The 12184-nt window shown below is 39.9% G+C and overlaps 1 protein-coding gene across 1 annotated transcript in view; it reads right to left on the reverse strand.

Moving 5' to 3' along the window:
• Positions 1–364: 364 nt before the first annotated feature.
• GDA (guanine deaminase) overlaps positions 365–12184 on the reverse strand; it is a 70500-nt gene continuing 58680 nt past the window's right edge. The window contains exons 10-14 of the mRNA XM_044265903.1: positions 10878–10945; positions 6134–6280; positions 2972–3102; positions 2567–2594; positions 365–1484 (exon numbers count right to left, since the gene is read on the reverse strand). Of these exons, the coding sequence (XP_044121838.1) occupies positions 1414–1484; positions 2567–2594; positions 2972–3102; positions 6134–6280; positions 10878–10945 (445 nt within the window). The 3' untranslated portion in view covers positions 365–1413. The remainder of the gene's footprint in view (positions 1485–2566; positions 2595–2971; positions 3103–6133; positions 6281–10877; positions 10946–12184) is intronic.

Below are 12184 nucleotides of genomic sequence, written 5' to 3' on the forward strand. Positions count from 1 at the left end.
CTATTCCTTTTCCATGTTGGTTCATAGTATTTGAAATTAAATGAGAAAACTGTAGTATTTAAATGACGTTCACATCAATACTTCTTCAGAGTTTATTTAAAAATTTGCTTTTAATTATAGGTTATGGAAAAGTACCTTGAAGCACAAAAATACTCTTTGTTTTGTGTAATGTTCCTAGATGTCTAGTGCAGGTGAGTCCTATTACTATAAACCTTAAGTGGGGCATGTACTTTCATTATCCTAAAATTCGAATGTCCCCAAAATTATTAGGAATTAAAAAGGCAACAGGATTGTGCTCGCTTCGGCAGCACATATACTAAAAAGGCAACAGGATAAAATGGAAAAATCCAGTGCTTTCAGTAAGCAGGGTTTAAAGATTTTTAATAATATATTTAACTGAGTTTGTCTTTCATTTTCAATTCTACCAGATTGAGATCTAAGGGTGAAATACTCAGCAACCATGGCATACCTCTTGGGGAGACCCCATCATTGCCGTGAAACCCTTCCTTTTAGTATTGGTAGCTCCTTACGTGACCCAGTTTATGAAGACTCCAGTCTACACAACAGTGGAGTATGGAATTTGTTTCTTTTCTAATAACACTGAAGCAATAATAGCATCACACATTTATACATTAAGGTGATTTTAAAGTACACAAAAATACCACTATTTGTACCCTGTAGTTATATGAATAATATTCCTAAGAGTCTTTAAATCTTTAACACCCAACCTCTGTCAAACACTCTGCAGCACAGAACTATATGAAGAAAGCGTGTGGCATTCAATTTCTGACATTTCATCCCCAAAGAAGGAAAAGCACAACAATAACACGTCTCTGAAATGCAAATTCCATTAAGTGCAAATTTCCAGAACACAAGGTCAATCTAGAAACACATTTTAAAATTCAACAAGTTCTCCTCTGAAATTAATATGCTCAGTACATAATTTTTAATCATAATCTGAAGTGATTTTCCAATGCATGTTCATAGTTTAACTTTTTCTCCCTCATAAAAATATATTTACTAGTTCATTTTCCATTTTCTGATTTTTCACATTTATTAGCTCAACATATCTAGCCTTACAGGAATACCTTTTCTCTCCATATTTCCAAATATGAAATCGATTTGACTTAAATCTCACAATAAAACCCCACCAGGAATAACATTCCCTTATGTTTGAGCTTAAAGTAAATCCAAACAGCTCAAAAGGGAGAGATTCTGAATCCTCCCAACCGGAAGGCTGGGAATTAGCACGACCCCCTTCAAACGATTCGTCAAGTGAGTACTGTAACTAGACACAGAAAGAGAGAGTCATCCCAAGAACAAGATACTATTTTTGGACTTTCTAACTCGGCCTGGGCACCAGGGAGATGCAGAACCACGTGATCCCAGGAGAATTCGTAGAGGCCGAGGGTCTTACACTGAGCTTGAAAAGGGGACCACCTGTTTTCCGCCCACATAAACCTCCTCAATATTTCGGTCATCTCCTGAAAGAAAAATGAAGGAATCATTCATAAAGTGTTTTTATGTCAATATGTATTTTTTTAAAAAGATTTACTGATTTGAGACAGAGAGAGAGTGTGTGAGTGTGGGGGGAGGGGAAGGGCAGAGAATGGAGAGAAGCAGACGCCCCACTGAGTGTGGCGCCCAACCTGGGGCTCAATGCCATGACCAACCAGAGATCATGACCTGAGCTGGAACCAAGAGTCCCACGCCCAACGGACTGAGCCACCCAGGCGCTCCTATGTCAGTAGGTATTTTAATTGCCACAGGGAGGGATTTAAAAACAAATACCACTTCTAAGAGGGAAAATACAAAAAGCTACACTTTTTTCCTCTCGGACTGTTCATAATCTGGACAAGGGGACATGACCAAGACACAGGGTTCCATCGAACTGGAGGATTAGGGTCTGAATTCTGCACCGAAGGCAGAAATCACAGAAAGTTGAGTTCACTTTCTGCGGGCAGCCCTGTCAGCTGGAGTGGTTTGCATTTCCAGCCCTGACAGTAAAGGAAATGCTTATCTTTACAGGCCAGAATCATCCTCAGCATGGGGAGACGGAGGGCCTCCAGGAACGGAGCTCTAGAAACGGCACCTGCATCTCTCTTCTCAAGTTCACCCAGTACTCAGAGCTCCCCAGACCAAGCGGGGGGCAAAGTAGAATCTTCCGTACTATTTCTTTCTCTCAGTGAATGGAATCAAATGTGAGAACATGTTAAAACAAAACAAAACACACACACACCAAACATGGGTGGTGAGACTCCACCACAAACTTATCACAAATAGAACATGGTAGGAAGGACTGGGCTGGTGTTCAGAGTGAACGGGGAGGAAGGGACCCAATGGCCTCTTCCCTGAACCTGCCATTCTTTAGCTTTGGATTTATCTTCCAGAGGAACACGGGCATTTCAGATAATGCCCTGAAATGGGCTTGATGCTGAGGAATGTTAAAATAATAAAGGAAATGGTCACGCATAGAGTTTAACCTATGGGGCCACACATGCAGGGGGCCATACCCAAGAAAGACCTGGAAAGATTTTATTTAGCACAGAGACATATATCCACCTACCTAGGTAGAGGAACTTCTGGATTACAGCCTAAAATGCAAAATGAAGTAATAATAAGAAAAAATATTCCGTGCATTTAGAAGAGTAAATTCACAGTCAACAGGGATTGATAAAGCGCAGACATACAAATTTATTTCTCAGAGGCAAAACCTACTTGCGTTAATGAAAAAGAAGTGGACTTATTGTAGTCAAATAGATTCAAATATATTTATTCAAAATACAAGTTTTTGTTAGTACCATCCTTCTTATTATTACATTGGCAAATTGAAAAGGATCTACTTTCCCTTTTAAGATTCCCCTGTATTCCCTTAAAATGTTTCCATTTCTAATTTTTTTTTTTCCTCCAGGGAAGATATGGTGACTACTTCATGAAAAAGATGCCTTTTGACGAAATTCGTTTTACTTACTTCAGATGTATCACCAGCCAGATCCCCGGAAAATAAGTCAATGGGAGAGTCAGATGCTTTGGGGTTGATCAGGAGGGCATCGAATTCCTTCCCCACTTCAAAGTTTCCAATCTCTTTATCCAGCCCCAAGGCTACAGAGTGGAATAAATTAGTAAGCAGTCAGTATTTGGAGCCCTCAGATGGTGAAAATGTCCCCATCTGTCCTTGCAAACTATCACTAGAAAAAAGCTATCTTAATGGGAAGCAGAGAAGCTCTCATTCTAAGAAATCCTGAAACATTGACACACAGGAAGCAGAAGAAGCATGTGGATAGCAAAATCTGAGAATAAAAACAGGTCCCCTCATCACCACGATCTCTAATTCAGATGGTGTCTGTCTGTTTCAGCTCTATTAGCGCCCTTCACAGTCCAGCTGGCCTATGATTTCCATTCATCCCTCTAAGAGACATGACGATTGACATAATATCTTCTTCTCCCCCCCACACTCCAACTCTTGCCCTTTTTGTTCTGTGAAACAGCTGACGGGATCTATTTTCATGGCAGTGAAATGAACCTCAAATAAGTATCCTTTTGCATCTTCGTCAACGCAGGCCTGTCCATCCTAAGTTCCTTAGTTTAAATCCACTGAATGGGGAAAATTGACTTCTGAAAGTAAGTACGTCCTCCTAACTCAAGAGTGCCAATGCTTTAGAAAGCAGACCAATTTCTCGGTAACCTCAAGGACTTTCTGGTTGCCAGGGAAGAATGGTTTTCTAAAATAGGTCAGTACTATCTATTGACTTGATCCATCTCGTAACGAGAATTCACATTCCAAGAATAGCGGATGTCAAGGAGGAACATCTGTCATTTTTATGATTTAGTTTCAGAAGATGGGAGTATTTGGCTTTCTGAGTCAATAAAGATATTAAATCTAAAGCTCCTTAAAGCCTGTAATCTGAGTGCACGCTGAGCTACGAAGAGGAAGCAAGGCCAGCTGGAGGGCACCATTGTTTATTTGAATTTTTGCATGTGTTGGCTGAATTCTGTCCCATCAAGATAGAGTCCGATGTGAAAATATTGGATCAGGTACCTCCATTAGACACAATCTGGTACATTCTCTTTCCCTGTATGGATATCCAGCAGACTTTTTGGCAGTTCCCTAAGCACTGATTAAGAAACCCTACTTGTTCTTAAAAGATTGTTTAAAGGGTAACTCTTTTATTCTCAGAAAAGAACAAGATTTTATAGCTAAAAAACTCTTATAGGCAGACAGGGGTGCAAAAGTAATTAGAAAATGTTAAAGGCAGTTAGGTGACTCCTACTAACTATGTAGGAAGGACTGAATGTAGTAGAAAAATCATTGGATATTCTCTCCTCCTTTGCCAATTACAATCTTTTTGCCTTTGATAAAGAAGCTTAACAAAATAGAAGTTTTTAGTGACTGTATTCAACATAAAATTGTTGTGTGTTTAATAGGTCAGATGACCAGCTTCATTTGCCAGAGTTTTGATGGTACGTATACGTATCAACTAACTGAGCGGATTGTTCAGGCCTGGAAGGTCAGGCATATGCTAACCCAAAAAAGGCACACCTGCTTTTACAAATTTGTAAATTGGTCTAAATTCAGATTATTACAGAGAGGCCCAGGAGGGCTGGTAAGGAGTTCAGATGCATTTCAGGAAATGTAGTCTCGCTGCCTTTGGAGCACGTGTGCCTGTGAAGGGGATTTATGCACATCTTGGTCTTGAGAGTGAAGGGGAAGGCTGTGACAAGCTGGGGAGATGCCGCAATTTAAACAGTGATCCAGTCGTCTGATTTCACTCAGAGTCTCACAGAGACACGCACTTAGGAGAAGAAATTCCATCACAGTAAGCTCAGGGTCCAGAAATTAGATCTAAAAGCTACACAGCAAGATAGACATGACTTGGTAAGCACCCTGTGCCAGCTTGATCTCGTACAGGATCCCGACGAAGCACCTCGCAGAGAGCCTAGAATACAGAAGGCACTTAAGTACAGTCCACTGGCACCATGAATACCAGATGGTGGGCCAACAATACCAACAGGGAAGGGGGATTTTAAAAAATGGATGATTTAAAACTTGGAACTTTAGAAAACAAAGTCATAAGACTTAAGAAAATGCAAAGAGCATGACCTCTGCTTGTTTCCCCTGAAATGTTCTTTATGGCATTCATCATAGCTCAGAACATCCAAAGAGCCAGAAGGTTTCTCTTCCCAGGACACTCTCAGCTTCCATCATCCTCCATTTTCTAAGACCTTGGGTATCTTCCATAAATCTCTCTCTATATCTACACTGTCTCTGTTTCGATGTTTTCATTTCCTAATAACTACCTGAGTTTCATGCTGTGTTCACCATCTTCCACCCAGATCACACTAAAATACGGAAGTGACTAAAAGCAATACAATTACCAATTTCTATTTTTTCCCCTAAAAATATGGTTACAGGTGAGAACTGGAAAAAGCTGATAAGCAGTCTTTACATATCAATCAATTACAGTTTTACATCTTTTTCCTTTTAAAGAGCTTTGGGTAATTACTGTCCTTAAATATACCAACAAAATGCAGAGCTGAAGCTGGGATTTCCAGAGGAAAAGTAGGAACCTGCACTCTGGCACCAGATTTTCTGGATTCAAATCAGGGCACTCTGTAGCCTGACAACCATGTACGCCTCGCTCAGGTGCCTCGCCGGTTGGGGGGAATTAGCAGCGGTTGTGAGGTTGAAGTCACGAAACAGAAAGCATGATACACAGTGCCTCTTACCTGGTAAGAGTTAAGTCTGGGCTATTATTTTTACTATTACTATGAATATCATTACTCTCATCCCTCAGGCCAATAGAGAAAGTGTTACTCGACTCAGTGGGAAAGAGCTGATGATTTTCAAGAACTCACCCACATGCAACCATCGCAAATATCCATCCAAGCATTAATATAATTGAGTGTTGAACATGTCCTCTGCCAAAGACAGGGGACTTGCTGAAGAAAGGATACCTCCACCACATGTCTGAACATTACCCACTAAATCTGGGGTATGGTACATGAGACGCAACATTGGGGTATGAATGAGGGGTGCCTGCTGATGCCACTCTCGTGAGCCTTCATACTGTTTCCGAGGACACAGTCTGGCGCGGTTGTACGCTGCTCAAGAAAGAGACAGAATGGTCATTACCTTGGCTGCCTCCAAGAGTAGCTAGTCTGAAGACCTCTTTGAGGGTAAGGCTTTTCTCGTTGATCTTATTAATTAAAAGGATATTGGAAACCATCACTGCTCTTCTGATCGCATCCAGCATGGAGGCCGAATAACCACCAGCCACATCTACAGGAGATGAAATAAAGCCACAAGAGTAACCTCATTCGATAAATGGGATATTAGGTGTATGACATTGGTTTTTGGGTTTTAGTGACTGATACTCTGTCTGGAATATACTTCCAAGAAAAGATCTTATCTAGACACAGAACAGACACAGACTAACAGTTGAAAGAATTCAAAACCTGCAATTAGTATCAAATGCATATCCAATGTATTCATTTCCTAGGGTCCCTACAAAAAAATCACTAAAGATGTGGCAGCTTAAAATAGTAGAAATCTATCCTTTCACAGTTTTGGAGGACAGAATTGTTAAATCCGAGTGCTGGCAAGGCCGTGATCCCTACAGAGCTTCTAGGGAAGAATCCTTCCTTGCTGCTTTCAGTTTCTGGAGGCTCCTGCAACGGTTCCTTGGCTTACCGCAGTATGATACTGGTACAACATCTGCTCCTGCCTTCAATGGCCTTCTTCTCTGTCTTTACGTGTCATTCATTTTCTCTGGTAAGACATTCATCATTGCATCTAGGGCCTACCCTAATTCAGAATGACTTCATCTTGAAATCTCTACCTTAATTGTAGCTGCAAAGACCTTTATTGCAAATAAGGTCACATTTTGTTCAGTAGACATCTTTGAGGATGGGGGTGAGTAAGGAGTGCACAGTTCAACCCAGTGCAATGCCCAAAAGGCTAATAAAGCTAAGAGAAGAAACTCTTATCTGGATATTCCCTGCACTCTCACAGAAATATGCCTGCATAGTTACGAAGATAATTTGGATAACATGAGACTTAAAACAAGCTCACAGTTCTATACCCTTAAAAATTCATCCTAGCTCTATTCTAATACAGATGAGAACGTTGGGAATTAAAAGCTACTTCTTCATGATAATTTTTCAGGGAGAGCTTTTAGAGGGAATTGTGTTTATATTTGTTGTTGTTGTTTACTGACTTTATTTTTTGAGAGCAGTTTAAAGCTCACAGCAGGCTAACTTTTTTAAGGTATTACTTTAATACTGTACATATGCTCTCTTAAGATACATTTTTGATTTTTGCTTTCATTTTTTAAACTCTTTTACAACTTTTTATATCTTATTTCTGTTTTAACTGACCTCCCTATATGCTGTTGTCCCTTCATTTCCCTTGACCTTGGCCCATTATTTTGTCTTATAACCCACTGAATGCTGTAGATTTTCAAGTAATTTTTTCCAAGAGTTCATGGGGAGCATATTTTCCAAGACTTTGTATATTGGAGAATTTTGTTACCTTTGCAAATAAAGGAGGATCTCGTCCAATATAATATTCTTGGGAAACAATGATTTGGCTCCAAACTCTTTCTTGATCTTGCTATTTTTCATGCCAGCAAAAACACCCAAAACCAAACTGGTTTTTAATTCTTTTATTGATAACTGACTTTTTTCCCTGCCTTACCGTTTGCAGTTTTTTTTTCTTTTTCTTTGTAATTCTAATATCTTACCAATCAGTTACGATTTAGCGTAGAACAGGGTAAGTTCTTTGAATATGATACATGGTTCTTTCTTAAGCTCAAAAAAGATTTATCCTTCACAACTTCTGTTCCATTTGTTCTGGGTCCTGGGTCAGAAAAACCCCCACTATGTTGTTGTTATTCTTTCTATGCTCTATGTGGATCATTCTCAAACACCCCCTTCGAACTTTGATCGACGTTGTTTTCCACATCATTGATTTAATTTTCTGCAATAGTTCTACTCATAGCTTCCTACACTGTTTGTTATTTTTAAGTTGAGTTATAATTAAGACAACATAAAATGCATAGAACTCAGTTTGACTCTAGTTTGACAAATGCTAACAATTATACTAGCCATTTAACTACCTTTCAGAAAGACAAGATGTTAAACATTTCCATCACTCCAGCAAGCTCTCTCTCAGTCCCTTCCAGTCATTTGCTCTCCCTGCCTCCATCCCCAATCCTTGGCAACCACTGTCTGATTTCTATCAACATAATGTTAGCTCCACTGGTCCCTAGGTTTCATGCATATGGAAACATATAGCATGTGCTCTTTTGTGCCTGGCTTTTTTCACTTAACAAAATATTTGTGGATTTAGCTTTGTTTCACATAGATCAGTGGTTTCTATTTTCCTGAATGCCTAGCGACATTCCACCACAGTTTGCTTATCCATTCCCCAGTCCACGGGATTTGGGATTGTTTCCTGCTTGGGGCTATTACAAATACAGCTGGTATAAACATTCATGTACAACTCTTTCTGCAAACATATGTGCTCATTTCTCTAGGGTAAATACCCCAAAATGGAATTACTGGGTCACATGTCAATGTATATTTAACTTTATAGGAAATAGCCAAACAGTTTTCCAAAGTGGTTGTAAAATTTACCCTCCCTTCAGTCCTGTAGGATTGTCTACATGCTCATCACTCTTTTTTCCCCCCAGTTTTCGTCTTTCGTTTTAAAATGTCTTTTTCCATCACAACTTGTGGTCTTTTCATATACCATGTCTTCTTGTACTCCAAAGATGATGGCAATTTCCTGAGATTTTTCTTCTAAATCCTGAGATAGGTCAGTTTCAGAGATAAGATCATCTTCTCATTGGTTTTCATGTTTTTATTTTTGAGAGAGAGAGCATGTGCACGTGCACATGAGTGGGGAGGAGGGCAGCGGAAGAGGGAGACAGAGAATCTTAAGCAGCTTCCATACCCATTGTGGAGCTTGATGTGGGCCTTGATGCCAGGATCCTGAGATCATGACCTGAACTGAAATCAAGAGTCGGATCCACCCAGGCACACCTCATTCTTTTTGATATGACTTCCTCTGATTTTGTAATACTTTTGTTAAGCTTCATGTGAGTTTCTCCTATCTAATAATTGAGAAAGTCCAGATCTGCCTCCACTTACTGTAGACAGAGTGAACAAACCACTTGTGGACCTACTCCCGGCCCATAGTATAGGGTTAAATGATCTTCTGAAGCCTACAGGAGACAGGCAGGTTGATATTTAAAGGTCATGTTTCAAAAAGAGTGGAATGCAGTGGGGCTATTGCAACAGAAACCATGTAAAATGCAGCAGCATTCTCCCAGTTCATAAGTGAATATGTCATATTTAATCAAACCTTTGGTCAATACACTAGCATTGCTCCTTCCCTTTAAACCAGTCTAGTGCAGTGTGTCAAGTATGTGGCCATTCTGTATGCACTTTTTTCTCATTAAGCCTCAAAATAAGCTTATAAGATAGACATAGTTGTAACTATTGTTATTGTTACAGAAATTAGAGAAATGAAGTCTTAGAAAATTAAGGAAATTTGCTCAAAGTCTTACAGCTAATAAGTGAAGCGTTTTACCTAAACATTGTATCCACCACTGTACAACCCAAAGTCAAGAACTGGAAGTCATGTGACGAACTTAAGTCAGGGGGACAAAATCCTAGAAAACTGGAAAGAAATACCTACCTGATTTTTGGCTATCTACAAAATTTTTCATTAATAGACTAGTGTGTAACAAAAATTCTTGGGCAGGTTTTTCCTTATTCATTAAAGTTTTTCTCTGATGATAAAATAACTACCTTAACACCTGTGACTATATCCAAGTATTACCATGGTCTCAATGATTGGCGTCTTACATGAGAATTTTTCAAAAATCATAATTCTTTTGACTCACATAAAATGGGAGTGAACATCTAATCTAGCACACCTCCTTAAAAATATTAATAAGTCACTTCATTTTATTGTATATCTTCCCGACATTGCTGGTATAAAACTAACTGACGTGTGAGTTATTGCAAGAAAGGATGACAACCATCTTCGCCATTATGCAAACATCCCAATGCTCTTAAGTATCAGGAAGGTAAATGCATCAAGAATGAAAATAAATCCTTGTGCCCCATACCCAATTTAAAAAGTTTTTTTTAGTTATTCATACACAGAAATAAAAGGTTCACAGGAGATACGCCTACGCATTTGGTCCTGTCTCATACTTTGAAAGTGAGCAGCACAGCACACAGTCAGGAAAAACAATTAAAATGTATTGTGGGGGGGGGGAAAGGCACCACTAATTCATCAGCCACCTAGGATGTCCTTCATCCCAGCAAACAACAGACTGCCTATGGGAGTTGGAATCTCATTTTGTTAAACACTGATCAAAAGCAAAGCAAGTTCTTAATATATCTCCAAATTCTCGATGCTGGCATAGACCGAATCTCTGCTCCCTATGGCAAGGTCAAATAATTTTCTTTTGAGATGGTATCTCTAATGACAGAGTTACAGAAAACTAAGACCATATGAATCTAAACCATCAAAACCTAGCCAGAGGGACCAAATGAAAGGGGGAAAAGAAATCAAGGACTTAAACAACAACAACAACAAAACCAAAAACAATAAAACTCTACAACACCTTAGAAGGACTTACCCTTTGTCAAGCAATCCCTGATGGCCCTCAGGAGGTTAGCGTCATTAAAACCTCTCCCTTTCCATATAGTTTCTTACTGCTGCCATCCCACCATTTTATTAGCTCGAGATAGGACTACCAGATAAGAAAACTAATTCTTTAAACTGTTACCTGGAAATCAGTCACATCATAAAGTTATGCTCAACCACTTTGCCCATGTCCAAATGGCAAACTACTGACCTGTACCCAGCCCTATTTTCACTTCATGTTTCAAGACTTCGAGCACATTGAGAAAGCCGCTGCTGAGCCTGTAGAAAGAGGAAATAGTCAGGACAAGGAGATGCATGTGTTTCCAACAAAAAAAGGACACCAACAATAATGACAGTGATTTCCCTAAAATTGTGTTTCCCGTCATAATAGCTCTCATGTTGACACAAACACATTAGTCAAATCAGATCATCTGAGTCCCGAAGTGGAAAAAAAAACTATCATAAAGGAGCTCTGCTTACTGGGTTGAGCTTAATCTCAGGAGGGTATAAAGTAGCAAGAAACAGAAGGAAAATGGGATCATTTGTAAGGATCATTTGTTACCCTGAATGAGTAGTGACTTGCGAAATCAAAGGCGGGTACTACTGGGAAAGGGGGTGCAGGCTGATGAGTCAGCACCTGACAGTTCGCAGGCTGCGGCTGAGGACCGCAGAAGCTAGGAGAGAAAGTTCCAGACTGAATTCTGGACATTATGACCCTGAGCTTACTAGACACATCGCCTTTCTATAGAAACAAAGGAAAACCAAAGCGTTTCTTAGAAGTCTGAGAAGAGGCAAAGGTCACAGTGGTCTCCTTGAAGATGCACATAAATACCACTGTCAAATCCCCAGTGCACGTGCAATAGATCAAAGTTGTTGGAGAAAGAATAACAGTGACCATCTAAACAAAAACAAACCCATAAGGAAATTGAACCTCCAACCTCAATTTGCAAAACCAGATCATATTTTAATTTAGATATTGTGTAACTAACCCCAGAAATGTTAAATCCTTTCCCTATGGTCACTAGTCATACATAGGCCAGATTCTCTGTCATGTGTGACCACGTAATGTTTGAAAACCCGAAGGCTCCAGAACCTCTCAAAAACGCACCAGAAATATAGCTCTGTGGCTCTCATGTCTTTCCTATGCTTCTGTCTGACATACATCTCTTTTTGCTGGCCAACTCCCTACACTTCCAACTGCCAACACCTCCTACTCTACCTTGGGGCTCTTTTCCTATCACAGAGCCTGCTCTGTCCTTGTTCCCAGAAGGTCAGGAGTTCTAGGGAATTCGTACCTCTTCACCTCACCCAGAAGCCCTCCACAAATAACTGATAGGTGTGTGGGAATAACTATCCCCACTTCCTCACCCTGAGGGCAGAATGACTTTGAGGTATGTTTTGTACATTGGTTCCCCAAGGTTTCTGGAAGAATTAAACTCCAGGAGCCCACAGTGGTAAGCTGGCAGTGCTCTTACTGACCCCCTTGCCTTCTCTGTCTTACCCACGGACATCCTGAGA

This window comes from Neovison vison, chromosome 9 (assembly GCF_020171115.1).
Source record: "Neovison vison isolate M4711 chromosome 9, ASM_NN_V1, whole genome shotgun sequence".
NCBI lineage: Eukaryota > Metazoa > Chordata > Mammalia > Carnivora > Mustelidae > Neogale > Neogale vison.